At 42.0% G+C, this 16,807-nt stretch overlaps 1 protein-coding gene across 2 annotated transcripts in view; it reads right to left on the bottom strand.

Annotated features, from left to right (window-relative positions):
- Positions 1-385: 385 nt before the first annotated feature.
- The window catches only part of DNAH3 (dynein axonemal heavy chain 3), an 827,768-nt gene continuing 811,346 nt past the window's right edge, over positions 386-16,807 (bottom strand). For both annotated transcript variants that reach the window (XM_073591059.1, XM_073591058.1), the window contains exons 60-61: positions 10,757-10,894; positions 386-911 (exon numbers count right to left, since the gene is read on the bottom strand). In XM_073591059.1, the coding sequence (XP_073447160.1) occupies positions 558-911; positions 10,757-10,894 (492 nt within the window). In that variant the 3' untranslated portion in view covers positions 386-557. The remainder of the gene's footprint in view (positions 912-10,756; positions 10,895-16,807) is intronic.

The raw sequence follows: 16,807 nt of genomic DNA, 5'->3' as shown, positions 1-16,807 counted from the left end.
TAATGATTTTTCTACAACTCTCATTTGATGCATCCTTGTTTGAGACTAAGCTTTGTGTTCTGTTTTATGTACCACTGTGAGGGAAAACTTTGTCATCAAGTTTGCTGCCAAAGAATAAAACCCAGGGGAAACCACTTAAAATAAATTTCCTGTCTTCGCTATTTGACACACATCTTGCACCATGTAAAACATAGCAAGAGCTTACCGAAAGTGTTAAATATTAAAACACCCTACAAATCTAAGATATACTGTAGGTATGTCTATGAATTTAGGTTTGGCCAATCTTTATCTCTGATATGTGCTAATAAGGTAAGAAGACTATATAATAGGCTTTGTCAAGCATGTTGCTTATGGGTCAAGAAATGAATTTACAACGACTACAAAATTGGATTAGGTTCAAATTTATTGTCAAGATTTGTACAACCAATTGTACACAGCAGGCTGGTTTTAAGGCACATACTCTGTGACATCTGAAATTTATCAAACAATATGTATAGCAGTAGTGCAAAAAAATAACTACTAGGAAGAGAGAAATCCTACAGCACTCTTTACATAAATTAATCATCCAGCTGGCAGAGGGCTGCCACACCACGGTTAATCCAGTGTTTCTGAGGTTTGTCTGTGAGAAGTTCTATAGAGAGGACATAGTTGGTGGAATGGCCGGTGGTTGAGAGAGTTCCCCGCCTAGCACTAGTTTTATATACTGGACAGAAATATGAGTTTTTGTGCTCAAATTTTGCGCTTTCTCCTGGTTTCAGCCATATTATGGGTAGAGCATCGTATAGGATTTTGGAAAGAGATTCTCCAATCTGCATCTCTTGTCTGTCCCAGCATGCTCCCTCTAAGAAGAGTCCTCTGATGTAAGCACCATCTTCTGGAGATGTGTCTATGGTATGCTCATAACTTGTCACCTGAAATGGAAGACAGATAAAAATGTATACAGATTTGTGCAGAACACATGAACAATGTAAAGGAACAGCACTGTGGGTAACCAAAGCAACCATAATACTACATGTATCTTTAATATAGAAGATATTATAGATAGCACAGGTACTGGTCAGATAAGGAATCATTCTAACACAACTGACCAGGTAAATATGGATTTTAGTAGGTAGGATAATGCAAAGGCAGCAGTTGTATCAACATTGTGTATTAGAACAATTTAATACCTCCAGTAGTGAGGGATTTTGTCCTGGAACATGGAGGTAGTGTGGTAGGTTGCCTGGGTCTTAGATAGGGTGTCCCCCAGTGAAAGCGGAGGAGATATGGACAAGAAAGTAGATGGATATGGCAGTTGAAAGACACCGCTCCTCCCAGGTTTAAATGGAAAACTCCATTCCTATGAAGCACAATCCAAGACTTTTTTCTACTGTTCTTAACTGTAGTGTGTGTGTAAGATGTTAACATTTTTTTGTGGATTTCATTTGAAACACGCTAGATATAATGTATGAATTATTACATTATGTATAGCGAGATCTTATTTTCACATAAACGGTGTAACATACTGTACATTTCCTGTTTTGCACATCTAGCCCCATCAGAGTAGGAAACCACCTTTATTTTGTCATGTATTAGGATGTGTACTACTTTAATTGTGCTTGTGTGTACTATTTTGGCAGGTGACTTTCAGAGTCACTAATTTAATACTAATCTTTGTATATATTCAGGCCCAATCCTATCTCATCTGCTGTATCTACATATAGTGATCACTCAACTTTTTCAAATTCTAAAATTATGTTCTCATCTCAGTTTATCGCAAGTCCACCTAAGGTCCTCCTTTACAGGAAGAAAGCAATGAAATTATATATTCCTCATACATTAACGTTCCATAACACATTTTGAGATAATTCTCCAGTTGCCCTCTTCAATGTAGATAAGGCCCTATCTTAATTGCCTAAAAGTCACCCTCCAAACTGAAAAAGAGCTAAATCATACTAACTTTCCCAACTGAAACAAGCCAAATTTGTGGCTTCATCAAGGGTTAAACCATTGCAAACTTAGGCCCAAAATGTGCAGCAAATAATATAGAATAAAATACAAATAGTCGCCACTGGCATGTGCCACCCAGAGCTTATATAGCCTACTACCGGCACTTTTTGATTAAGTTATGTATATAGTTGGTCCGGAGTACTCCTTCAAGGTGCAGAATGGAAGGTCTGATATGTAGGGTGGAAAAGGTTGCACCCACTATATTGGGTGTGGAGGGATAATGAAATCAGACACCATTAAAGGGTTTTTGCGCAATGCTGCTACATATGAACATTGACTTGAGTTTTGAATAATGGAGCTGGAGAGACAATTGAATTGTCGTTTGGTTCATGACCTTTACTATGTTGTTAAGTAACATGCTGTGTAGCCAATTGAAGCAAACATTGAATAACTGGTTTATGTGGGAGACACGCTTATGAGTCAGGCACGCTAGCAAAGGAGTTGAATTACTAAAACTGGTGAGTGCAAATTCTGGTGAAGCTCTGCAAAGAAACCAGTCAGCTTTGAGGTTTTTTTGTCAAAGCTTAATTGAACAAGCTGAAGTTAGAAGCTGATTGGGTTACCATGCACAGTTGAACCAGATTTTGCGCTCTCCAGTCTTAGTAAATCAATCCCATTGTATTAAAATATCAACTAAATATCAACATAATAAGCAGTACTTCTATAACTCTTTTTATTAACATGATTGAAGAGGGGTTTAAGAAACATAACATGCAGTTGGAAGGGAACCTTTTTAATTGTTTTCGTAGTGAAACAAAGTAGAGTTTGTAAATCTAGCATGTTGTTTCTGATTATATATATTTTGCTCTTTGATTGTTTGTTTTTTTTTTTTTAAGAGCGAGCACCGATACTTGTGCTCAAGTACTCAGCGATACCAGTACGGTGCAGTGCGATTTCAGTGCATACAAAATAAATGGGTTTGAAGCGTACTGCAAAGAATCGCATGCGATTTGAACAGGAATGCGGTGCGATTTTTGTCTGAAGTCACTATGACAAGCTTGGGTTTAAACAGGAACGGTGCGGGAAAACGCATGTGTTTCGGACTGGAATCACACCTGTTTAAATCACATACAATTCTTTGCAGTGCGACTTGAGCCCCGTTCATTTTGTATGGGCTCAAATCGGACTGCAAAGGTATAGGTATCGGAGTATTTGCATGAGTAGAAGTACTCGTGCAAATGCTTGGTATTGGTGCAACCCTAGTTACTGACTTTTCCGACAATGTGTGGACTTGAGTGGAGGGAATGAGTGACCACCACCAGCCTGTGCAGATGTTTTCTATGCACACTGCTAGGTGCTATAGAGTTCGCTATCCTGGTGTTTAACACATTCAAAAGGATGCAAATGGTGCCCAAGGTAAGTGAATCACAGTGTTTTTAGCACAGTCTGTGTATAGATATCTAAACTGCGGTTGTCACAATTTTTCTGGAATATGCAGTTCAGTTTTGGGCACAGTTCACAAAAAGGATATCGGGGAATTGGAGAAAGTGCAGAGAAGGGAAACCAAACTAATCAGAGGCACGGAGGAAATCAACTCTGAGGAAAGATTAGAGGAACTGAATTTCTTTTCTCTTAAGAGGAAATTAAGGGAATATGATCAACATGTATAAATACATAAGTTATCCATATAGTGAACTTGGTGTTCAATTATTCACTTTAAGGTCATCACAGAGGACAAGGGGGCACTCTTTACTTCTGGAGAAAAAGAGCTTTCATCTCCAAATATGGAAAGGTTTCTTCACAGTAATGCCCCGTACACACGGTCGGACTTTGTTCGGACATTCCGACAACAAAATCCTAGGATTTTTTCTGATGGATGTTGGCTCAAACTTGTCTTGCATACATACGGTCACACAAAGTTGTCGGAAAATCCGATCGTTCTGAACGCGGTGACGTAAAACACGTACGTCGGGACTATAAACGGGGAAGTGGCCAATAGCTTTCATCTCTTTATTTATTCTGAGCATGCCTGGCACTTTGTCCGTCGGATTTGTGTACACACGATCGGAATTTCCGACAACGGATTTTGTTGTCGGAAAATTTTATCTCCTGCTCTCCAACTTTGTGTGTTGGAAAATCCGATGGAAAATGTCCGATGGAGCCCACACACGGTCGGAATATCCGACAACACGCTCCGATCGGACATTTTCCATCAGAAAATCCGACCGTGTGTACGGGGCATTAGAGCTGTGAAAATGTGCAATCGACTCCCTCAAGACTCAGTAGATTGCTTTAACTGGTTCCCGACCGGCTCACATCTATTTACAGGGGCAGAATGGCACCCCTATTTGTATGTAACAAATAGCTCTTCCAACTGTGTGGTGCACCAACCTTGATGTTTTTCTAGATTTTCAGATGTCAACTTCAGCTAAAGGCACAATTTTTCTACAAGAACAAAGCCTCCTTGAAACAGTGTTAGAGCTTGTGGACAGTTTTTGAAACTATTTTTTACAAAAAAATAAAAATATCAGTGTGGCGCATATACAGTGGCACTCTTTCTTTTACCCTTGTACTTGGAAGGACACAGCTTTTTTTGAATTTTTGACAAACTATTGAAATAACAATGATCCCCAGCTGGGATTCAATCCCTAGAATGCATACAGGCTGGCACTGACAAATGTTGTATAAGTGTCTCTCATGCATTCTAAAAGTGGTGCAGAATGTGCCAAATTCATGTCCCTGTCTAAAACTTGGACTTGAATGATGCACATTGTGCCACTTTTGGAATGCACATGAGATACCTTTGCAAAATCTGTCTGCACCAGTTTCTATATGCCAAAAGAGAGCTGGTCTTAGCTCCACTTTTGTAAGATATGAACCAGAACAACAACCTGGGGGTCTACAATGGCAGCACCCATTATTTATTTAAAAAAAAAAAAATTGGGGTTCAAAAGTGGGTATGTCTCATCTAAGGTGGCCATGCCTTAATGAACATGGTCAAACCAGTGTGGTTTAGGTATTGCATGCATGTTAAAACAGAGTCTTGGTTTCATTAACACGATGATGACAAATATTTTATTCACTTTTGGAACTAAGGTAGCTTAGAATACCCCAGTGTCCTCTTGCAAATATAATAAAGCTTTACATAGGAACAAATTTTTATAATATACATCTTATACCACTGGGCTTTATGGAACAGACATATTAGTGTAAATATTTATTCTTTCTCTGTGCAGGTTTTCTTCAGTCATCAATTTTGTCTGTACATGGACCCCTGAATCCAAGGTCCAGGTTCTACACATTCCTTTTTTCCTGTGCAGTAGTCCTTGAATCCATGCAGATACTTGTAGTGCCTACACTTCAGTGGTATTGTTAGCTTGTCTAATTTTTCATCCCAAAGACGTTCTCCTATGCATCAGTGTCATCATGCCTGAGCATGGGGTGTATCTCCCCCCCCCCCCCCCCACTTTCCATCTAGTTGGGACTGGGACTTGCTTGGTTCCACAGTGGATTCATATGCCACTGATGAAGCCAAAGCTTGTCGCTATTCCCCGCCGCATTGGTGGGGTTTTTTCATGTTAGTGGGAACCTGCCCCTCACTGGGGATAAGAGTGGCTTGGGCGGGCCAGCTGACCATTCCACATGGGTCATTCACATAAGAGGGATCCCAGGCATGCTCACATCCACAGAATCATACACATAAGGTAACAGATGCTCATTTATATCACACACATAACACTTTTCAGGTCTATTTTAGTAACACTTATTATATTTCACCATTATTATGGAGTGCACATAGTTATCAAATGGTGGGTTTGGACAAGGATTTAATTTTGATGGGTACATGCACACACATCCTTTTTGATAGCAATCCTTTTAGTTAGCACACTTCAGTTCACTGCAGCAATCACACACCATATATCACCTTCATTTAGTCACTTTTATAGGTTCACCTCATCAAAAGTTCATTCATCTCACATGGTCTCATTTACATATCCTTGCAGAACAGTGTGGGTTCAAGCACACACAAGATTCACATTCAATTGTGACATGGTCGCCTGGTCTTCACCTGGCTGCTGTCCCCGGTTTGGATGGGAATACCGGGGGAGATCATCATCCCTGTCCCCGTCTTCCCTTGGATATAGGTTGGGCTATTGGACCATTTTGTTAGTTATAGACCCCTCTTTTTTTTGCAAGTTGGTTCTCTTTTTAAAGGGTATCCTATATTTATAGGTATGTTATTGATTTAATTTCAGAGCATTTTACACCTAATGAGTGGCGTGAGCCATGAAACGTGCGTTGAGTACACTTTGAACTGATGCCCAGACAAGTTGGCTCACTAAGAGCAATTGCTTAAGTTTATTATTAATGGATGAATGATCTATGAAATTGTACTGCTAATCATGTTGTATTTTACTTTGTATCATAATTGTATGTGTATACAAGTGAACTGTTATTTACAGTATATCATGTCTTTTACCAAAGATTACTGATACTTTTTAACTTGTTTTGAAATAATAAACTATTTAATGATCCGTATACCGTAAACTATATATTTATTCAGTGACATGCCTCATATAAAGTCCCATTCTTTCCTCTTCCTTTTTTGTTTAAACATATATTAGTGATGGAGGTTTACCACTGCTATGATTAGATTGTGTCAGGTCACATTATTACAAGACATTCTCCTTTTACAAGTGAAGTCTACTTAAACTTTGACTTGTATTGGAAAAATGCAACATCTAAACTTTCCTTAGAAATTGTGTGCCTGAACACTTTAACAGCTCACTAATCTGCTTATATCATCCAGAATTTCTTTGCTTTTTTGCTACTGTCCTAACTACTCCTTTTCTATAAATATCTATACATTCAGTCTACTTTATCTTTAAAATGTGACTGTGAAACCGTTTATAAAAACAGAAGGAATTGGTTTATGTTCCCTCTATATAAAGTAATTTAAATTTCATTTATTTTGTCAGCTGAAAAAAGCTGACACTTTCTTTTTCTCTAACTGTCGTTAATCAGCCCAGTTGTGTGTTTATTCAGATGTCACCAGGGCTATCAAAAAAGCTGATTGAACAATGTGAAAAATAATTTGGCTCTATCAGACCAAGGTAACAGGAATGGCACACTTGTGGGAAAGTGTGCTGTGAGGATACATTATGGGTTATGTCAGGATTAAACAGGAAGTTTCCATATGTTGTATAGTAAGTACAAAGAAAACGAATCCATGTGCTTTAGTCCTCTTGAGGGAGCCATCCTTTCACCATTTAAGAATGCAGACAGCATTTTGTGACAATCTTTGATTTAATAATGCTTATAAGCTTATAGTTGCTGTTGGAGCCCCTAACGGCCTCTATCTGCAATTTCTGGACAGACAATGTTGAATCAGCTGCCCCTTCTGTTGTATGGGACTCCTTTAAAGCTTGGATACGAGGGGAGTATGGGCATAGTATCGCTCGGCTCAAGCGTGACTCTACTCGCTCCATAGATGAGCTGGAGGCATTGGTAGGTAGGTTGGAGGCTGAATATGTTTCTGCCCCTGGGGAGGACCGGTATAGGGCGTGGAAAAAGGCTCTGCGTGACCTATGCACTCTTAGGATGGCCCAGACGGACAAGGCCTTGTTGTACTCTGCTCAGCGGGTGTTCGAACATGGTGGTAAAAATGGGAAGCTCCTTGCATGGCTGGCTAAGGGTAACATACCCTCTACCCCCATAGGCTCCATTAGAGACAATACTGGTCAGATCCTCACCGCCCCTGGTAATATTAATGACCGTTTTCGAGAATACTTTCAGGAGGTTTACTCCTCAAGAGATGTTGCAGCGGATTCATCCATGTCCTCATTTTTTGACTCCCTGTCTATCCCTGTTTTGTCTGAGGAAGCAAGGGAGGGGCTGGAGGCTGACGTCACACTTGAGGAGATCCAAGTTGCCATGGGACACCTTAGGGGAGGGAAGGCCCCGGGTGCAGATGGGTTACCATCTGAATTTTACTCCAATTTTTCTGAACTATTGGCCCCTAAGCTGACTTCACTGCTCTCTAAATTTGCAACTCTGCCAGCCCTACCTGACTCAATGAATGAGGCGGTCATTGTACTGGTTCCTAAACCAGGAAAGGACCCTCTTGATTGCGCATCGTACCGGCCCATCTCGTTGCTTAATGTCGACGCCAAGATCTTTGCTAAGGTCTTGGCCACCCGACTATCTCATGTAATAGAAGATCTAGTGGGTATAGACCAGACAGGATTTATGCCAGGTAAGGGCACAGATATAAATATTAGGCGCCTATTCCTAAACTTAGCAACATCGCATGACAACACGGGGTCCAGGGTTATTGCCTCTTTAGATGCCGAGAAGGCTTTTGACTCCGTCGAATGGAAATTTTTATGGGAGACTTTACGTAGATTCGGATTTGGTCCCAAATTTATTCACGGAATACGATTGCTGTACCGCTCCCCCCGAGCACGGGTTCGCACTAACAATTGGGTCTCAGACTCCTTTGACCTGTTTCGCGGTACGAGGCAGGGATGCCCGCTCTCCCCCAGCCTGTTCGCCCTGGCAATTGCCATTAGGAGTGCACCGGACGTTCAGGGCCTGCGGGTGGGTATGATGGAAGAGCGCCTCTCCCTCTATGCCGATGACGCGTTATTGTACCTAAATGATGCTGGACCCTCTCTTCAAGCTGCCTTGCGTATTTTTGACAGTTTTGGTGGACTCTCGGGAGTTAAAATAAATTGGACCAAGTCAGTCCTATTTTTTATAGATGATGGAGCTAACTCTGGACCCCTCTCCTCCCCGTTACAAAGGGTTAGGGAATTTAAATATCTTGGTGTTGTGATCACTAGAAATCCCTCTGATTTTATTATAAAAAATCTGACCCCTGTCCTGAACACCCTACGTTCGAAATGTGCTGCCTGGGAGAATCTTCCTCTGAATCTTCTGGGTCGCATTAGTCTCCATAAAATTTGGGTCCCCGTCTCGTTCTTTAAGGACATTGACCGTATAGTGGGATCCTTTATTTGGTCAGGGGGGAACCCTAGGTTGGCACGCACTACGTTGTGTTTACCTGCAGATTTGGGCGGACTTGCTCTCCCAAATTTCCAGATATATTTTTGGGCAGCCATGTTGGTGACGGTGCACTGGTGGTTCCAGGGTTCTAGATCCAATGTGGCAACCTGTCTCGAGGCGAATATCCTGGGTTCACTGACGGACCTTCGGAATTTTCCCTATAGAGGACCCAGGGCATATTGTGGGGTCCCTGGGCCTACTAGGGCAACTTGGAGGGTATGGGAGGCGGCTAGGCGCAGATATTTGAGACCTGGCCAATTATCTCCGGCTCATCCCTTATGGGGAAACCCACGACTTAAACACTTTCGTATGATACCGGACCCACAGGTGTGGGCCAGATATGGTGTAACCACGTTGGAACACGTAATGTCTGGGGGACAACTGCTCTCCTTGCATGAGCTTACGGCTAAATTTGGGTTGCCCCGTTGGATGGGGTTCCGATACATACAGCTGAGACATGCGGCCAGGGCTCAATTCCCGCAAACTCCCCTGTTACAGACGGATCCCATTGAAGATCTCCTATCTCCTGGAGACTTGACTAAACCCCTATCCTCTCTTTATAATGCGTTACTGGGAAGGGATTCCCCCAAGATAAACGAACTATGGGAAAGATGGCGGGCTGATATTCCGTCATTGGATAAAGAGGGATGGGAGGACTGTTTAGAGCATGGCCCGAAATTAGTGATAGCATCCAAGGACAAACTGATTCAAGTCAAATTTATACACAGGGTCTACTATACCCCGCAGAGACTCCATCGCATATTCCCTGAGAGAGACCCCATGTGTCCAAAATGCAAAATTCATATAGGCACATTTATACATATGTTCTGGGAGTGCCCAGTCATTGCACTATTTTGGACTAAGATAGTAGGTGAAATTAACTCCAGACTGCAGACCTCTATTCCGCTCTTACCGGCTATGGCGTTGCTGGGGATACATGATGATGAGCAGAGGCCATATCATCTCAAATTGCTAGTTTCCTTCCTTCTTTTCTATGCCAAAAAAGAAATACTCATGAAATGGATGGATTCTTCCCCTCCATCCTTTTCAGCCTGGGAGGCACAGATTGAGGCAGTAATCCCAATGTATAAAATGACATATATAAACCGTGGCTGTCCGTGGAAGTTTGAAAAAGTTTGGGCTCCGTGGATGGCCTCGTAGAGAACACTCAGTTCATTACGATCATCTGCCCCAAGAGGGAGGGTTTTGGAGGGTGGCGGGTGGACGGTACTTGTTGAGAATGGTACTATTATCCCTACCTATTGCTTGCGGGCGTTGCATATTGTCTTCCTTATCCTAAAATATGTAATCTACATATGTTGTGTATTGTACTCTGTTGAATGGTATTCTGTAACTCTAATTTATCTTGTACAACAATAAAGCACCACTGTTTTTGTTAAAAAAAAAAAAAGCTTATAGTTGCAGCAGGACCAACCCAGAAAGTTTGGGACCTAAAGCAACAAATGAATAATGGAGCCAATTAAATGCATTTAAAAACACAACGCTGCCTCTAGTATTATGTTATTTAATAATGCAAGCCTTTGATTTACTCAGCCAGCCTTTGGTACCTCTAAATAAATAATGCCATGTACCAATACAGTATATATATTAATAGATCTTAAAATCCCCAGATGTTAGAAGAAGATGGCCTGCCATTGTTTGCATATAATCATCTCCACCACATAATATAAACCATGGGACCCAAAATCAGTGTATAAATAAACAGCACATGCACAAAATGCTAAGTCCATCTACTTACCTCATACTGAAATCCAATATGGTCAATAGGGATGGTATATTTTCTAGCATAATTCTGGGAAACACCGGTCAGAAATGATTGGGTGAAATAAAATCCTGATATCCAGAATACTTTGGGTGGACCATTGTCTATCCAATCCTGTCCAGAAATAAGTCATCAGATTCAGACATTGGCACAAGGAACCACACATTTAAAACATATAGTGAATCCTTACCTTTAAATAACCCTTTACATTTAAAACAGAAATGAAAGCCAAAATATTTGTGTATATATGTACAAAAAATATAAATTATTATTTATATAAACTCTATTCTTAGATGCTAAAGGAGCTTGGAGAGATCAAGGTGGAGAAGGAGCAAGCAGTAAACTGATTTTCCCAGTGAATGGCTGTCCAGGGGTGTGTCAGCAGAAGTCTGACCATTGGATGACAGGCAGGCTGTTCTCCTAGCACAGCCAGAAAACTGACTATGATGGGATGGATGTGCTCTCATGCCTAGTGTGGTCAGTTTGAAACAGGAAAGCAGGATCTCCAAGTATTTTACACAAAGTAAGCAATACAAGGAGAACAGGATATGTTTTAACACAAGTACACAGTACAACAGACATATATGAGGAATATGAAATATTAAGGTAACATATGCTTTAAATGTAGACTGACCCTTCAAGATAAAATTTCAGTACAATTATACAGGCTCGCAGTATTAGCAAATCTTGAATAGTACATGTCACTGTATATTAATTCCTTAAAAGGTTTTGCAAACATTCTAAAGACCTGTATTAAGCAGTTGCATTTAAAACAAGACTATGGCAAGAACAATTGTAAACCAAGTATTTTATGGCCAGAAGTTTGTGAACACCTGACTACACCAATGTGTCCCTAAACCATGGACATTAATATGGAGTTGGCTTCCCATCTGCAGCCTATTCCCTCCTAACTGGGTTTCTTCAAAATGTTGAAGTTTTTCTGTGGGAACGTGTGCTCATTCAGCCAAAAGAGAGTACTTGTGAGCTCAGGTACTGATGTTGGAAAAGAAGAACCTAGCTCTCAATTGGCGTTTCAGTTCATCTCAAAGGCATTCAATAGGGTTGAGGTCAGACCTCTGTGCAGGCACTCAAGTTCCTTTGCACAACCCACAATATAATGCAATAGACATAAACATTCTGGAATTAAAAATGTCCTCCCCAAATGTGCCACATGGTTGCTCACAAGCACACAATTGTCTGAAATGTCTTTCTATTTTGTAGCATTAACAGTACTCTTCACTGGAATCCCCTAAACGCAATAAATTGGAGTGGTGTCCACATATGTGTGGTCCATATAGCATAATATGAACTCTGTCATTTTTGGAAACATTTTCTTTTAATGTTTATTGGATATTAGTCATGCACATTTAAAAGTATTACAAAAATGTCTTGACCATGCTTTCTCATGTCGGAACTTAATAGTTGAGACTGGCACAGACCGCACACAATGGAGTTGATTTACTAAACCTGAAGAATGCAAAATCTGTTGCAGTTTTGCAGAGAAACCAATCAGCTTGGCTACTTTGCATAATAGTAGTCTCCCCAGCTTTAGAAATAATGTGTGTGTGTGTGTGTGTATATATATATATATATATATATATATATATATATATACACACACACACACACACACACACTGTGTGCATGATTATTAGGCAGGTGACTAACTCATCATTTTTATTCATATTGTCCAACTCCAAGCTGTATAAACTTGAATGCTTATTGCATTTAAACATATCAGGTGATGTTTATTTGTGTAAAGAGGGAAGGTGTGGTCTAAGGGGATCAACACTCTATATCAAGGTGTGCATAATTATTAGGCTTCTTTTCCGCAAAATGGGCCAAAAAAGAGATTTACCTGACCCTGAAAAATCTAAAATTGACTGGATGCAACTGAAAATGCTAAGATATTGGGGCATGATCACAGAACCATGAAACGTATTGTTACAAACAGGCAACAAAAGAGAAAGGGGGGCATGGGGGGGCGTTACCGGATGCTGGAGTTAGTGGAGGTGTGTGAGGTCTCTCCCCGCTCTATCCCCTGTGGCTATCCGATTCAGCCCAGCTTGGTGCGCCTTGTCCCCCTGTAAGAGGTCGCACCTGCCTTGCCTGCTCAGCGTGTCCTCCGGGAGGACTATGTGAACGGAGGCGCTGAGTCAAGATAGCGGGGAGGACGAAGGAGGATGACATCGGTGGCTGCCTTTAGTACAGCAAGGGGGAGCTCGAGCGGCCCGCATTGTTGACCCGGTTGCCCTGACAACGGCCTGAGATCCCGCGAGAAACAGCGAGACAAACAGTGCTCGGTGTGCACAACGTGGGGTGGCTGTTTGGAGTGACCCTGCATAGCCTAGCAGACTTGGCAGTATTAGGAGGATAAGAGCACTAAGAGGATAATAGGTGAAAAGCGGCGACTAATATCAGCCATTTCCCATTGTAAGTGGACCTATTATAGTGCCAAAAGTGTGTAAAAGCACTACAGCTTGGTATCCGCTGACAGCTACTTATCTCCTTATATACCTTTACAATCGGCCATGACAAGGAAAAAGGGAGAGGAACAGCAGCACCAGGAGAACTTAAGCTCCCAATCAACCCGCTCAACTAAGGAGAAGGGGAACCAGGCGGCAGCAGCAGCAGCCAAGCTGGAAAGGTACGCACATACCCCTACACCGTCACCAGCTAAGGGTAACCAACAACCCCAAGAGAAATCTCAGACAGGAGGCCCTGGGGACAGAAAGAGCCTAGGCAAAATGTCATCAGTATTGCCTATTAGTACAAAAACTGTGAGTAAAAAAAGCCCTGAGGGGGGCCCCCTGGGAAAAATGACTAAAATTGCTTCTGATTTAGGTGTATGTACAGAAGTTGAACCAACGCTGAAAGATGTATTATGCGCAGTTAATTTTTGTAAGGGCTCACCGAGTAAGCTGTGTGATCAGTTACCCCTTCCCGACCGGCGCACGCCGATGTACGTCGGCAGAATGGCTTGGCTGGGCAAATGGACTTTCAGGTACGTCCATTTGAATTTCCCGCCGTGCCATTGCGTGCACGCGCCGGCTGGGAGCTCCGTGAGTCGGGTCGCGGGTCCCGCGGACTCGATCGCTGCGGGGATACCCGCGATCGCCTCACGGAGAGGATGAACGGGGAGATGCTGATGTAAACAGCATCTCCCCGTTCTGCCTAGTGACAAGTGTCACTGATCTCTGCTCCTTGTCATCGGGAGCAGTGATCAGCGTAGTGACACTGCTAGCCCATCCCCCCCTACAGTTAGTAATCACTCCCTAGTACTGACTTAACCCCTCGCCGCCCCCTAGTGGTTAACCCCTTCACTGCCAGTGTCATTTACACAGGAATCAGTGCCTTTTTATAGCACTGATTGCTGTATAAATGACAATAGTCCCAAAAATGTCCGCCATGTCGCAGTCACAATAAAAATCGGTGATCGCCGCCATTACTAGTAAAAAAAAAAAATATTAATAAAAATGCCATAAAACTATCCCCTATTTTGTAAACGCTATAACTTTTGCGCAAACCAATAAATGCTTATTGCGATTTTTTTTTTTACCAAAAATATGTAGAAGAATACGATCGGCTTAAACTGAGGAAAAAAAATGGGTTTTTTTTATATATTTTTGGGGGATATTTATTATAGCAAAATGTAAAAAATAATGCGTTTTTTTTTCAAAATTGTCGCTCTTATTTTGTTTATAGCGCAAAAAATAAAAATCGCAGAGGCGATCAAATATCACCAAAATCTTCCAGGGGCTGAAGCAGTTAAAGGGCTTAAAAGAAGAGCTATTTTCAATGAGTCAAGAGCTGCAAAGAACGGTTGAGAGAACAACTACTCTGGAGGAGAGGTTACGCCAGGTTAAGGACAATTTATATCCAATAAAGCAAGAGTTCAAGACAATGTAAACCCAGCTAGGTTTATATAAATCCAAAATGGACGAAATGGAAAATAGGCTGTGCAGGAACAATGTGAGGGTGGTGGGCCTTCCGGTGTGAGGGCTCCCACCCTGTAGAGTTCATGGAAAAATGGCTTAGGGAAGTATTTGGGACAGAGACCTTCTCGCACCTTTTTGAGATTGAAAGAGCTCATAGAGTTCCTTCTAGAGCTCCACCACCAGGGGGTCACCCCAGACCAGTAATTATGAAAATGCTTAATTACAAGGATAAGGTGACTTTGATGCAAAAAGCTAGAGAGAGGGGGGATATCTTCTATAATGGAGCCAGAATTTCACTGTACCCAGATTACTCACCGGACTTACAGAAGCGTAGGGCAAAATTTACTGATATCAAGCGTAGCCTACGGAACTATAAAATCACATACGTATTGTTATATCCAGCACGCCTACGTATAATGGCTTCGGGGGCAACCCACTTTTTTGATACTGTTGCAGGGGCAACAAAGTGGCTTGAAGACAACAAAAAGGACCTATAGAGTTATGGATATCAGCTGTTAAAAAAATATAAGTTAATTTAGGAAATATCTATAGATTTTTTGATATATATATTTTTTTTAATAAGGAAGTTAAATAAAAGATGGCGCCGGGGGAGGGGGGGGGGGCAGGGTTTGGTTGGTGAAAGTCACTAATGAAAGATGGGGTGTTATTGTCTAAGGATGTGCTTTTTGTAATTTTGATAATTTTGTATTGGGTCAAGGGAAGGGAGGGGGGAGGGAGCAAACATGGAAAAATAAGGAATTTAAATTACACCTATTTTGGGATGTGGAGTATTGCTCAGAATGGTTTGGAGGAGAAAAAATGGTCACAAGTAATGCCCCTAGGGCTAGCCTAGGTAGGCATGGGGGGGGGGGTTATTTAAGGACCAGGGGAGGAGGGAGGTAAATAACACTGAAGGGAGGTGTGGAAGGGTGGTAAAAGGGAGTTCTAGGGGAGGGTTAGGGGAGGATTATATTGTACACACACGAGGGGGGGGGGGTACAGATAATAATAGAGCATACACGTATATGTTATTCACATTCAACAAGAAATAATATAGAGAGTGAAGGTAGACAGGGCCGATCCTAGGGTCACCGGCGCCTGGGTGCAGAAATATTTCTGGCGCCCCCACATGGGCGTGGTCATCTTACCAACTCCTCCCCTTTACAAACGATTCTATGGCAACGACTCAAATACAGAGCTGCTCCTCTAAGAAGTCTTCGTTACCTTGAAATCCTCCCATGATCTCTTAACAATAAAGAAAATACAGGAAGAGAGAACACTAATGAGACCTGGAGGGGAGTCTCTCTGATGCACACAGAGAGGGCTTCTGTTAGAAAGAGTCCCAAGACATAATACAGGATACAGTCAAAGACTGCAGACATGATACAAGAGATGGTCAGAGACTGCAGACATAGTACAGGAGATGATCAGAGACTGCAGACATAATACAGGAGATGATCAGAGACTGCAGACATAGTACAGGAGATGATCAGAGACTGCAGACATAGTACAGGAGATGATCAGAGACTGCAGACATGGTACAGGAGATGATCAGAGACTGCAGAAATAGTACAGGAGATGATCAGAGACTGCAGACATGGTACAGGAGATGATCAGAGACTGCAGACATGGTACAGGAGATGATCAGAAACTGCAGACATAATACAGGAGATGATCAGAGACTGCAGACATGGTACAGGAGATGATCAGAGACTGCAGACATGATACAGGAGATGATCAGAGACTGTAGACATGGTACAGGAGATGATCAGAGACTGCAGACATAGTACAGGAGATGGTCAGAGACTGCATACATAGTACAGGAGATGGTCAGAGACTGTAGACATGATACAAGAGACAGTCAGAGACTGCAGACATGGTACAGGAGATGATCAGAGACTGCAGACATGGTACAGGAGATGATCAGAGACTGCAGACATGGTACAGGAGATGGTCAGAGACTGCAGACATGGTACAGGAGATGATCAGAGACTGCAGACATGATACAAGGGATGGTCAGAGACTGCAGACATAGTACAGGAGATGGTCAGAGACTGCAGACATAGTACAGAAGATGGTCAGAGACTGC

This window comes from Aquarana catesbeiana, linkage group LG06, assembly GCF_042186555.1.
Source record: "Aquarana catesbeiana isolate 2022-GZ linkage group LG06, ASM4218655v1, whole genome shotgun sequence".
NCBI lineage: Eukaryota > Metazoa > Chordata > Amphibia > Anura > Ranidae > Aquarana > Aquarana catesbeiana.
Note: the sequence above shows the minus strand (reverse complement) of the source record. Positions and strands in the feature narration are given on the sequence as shown.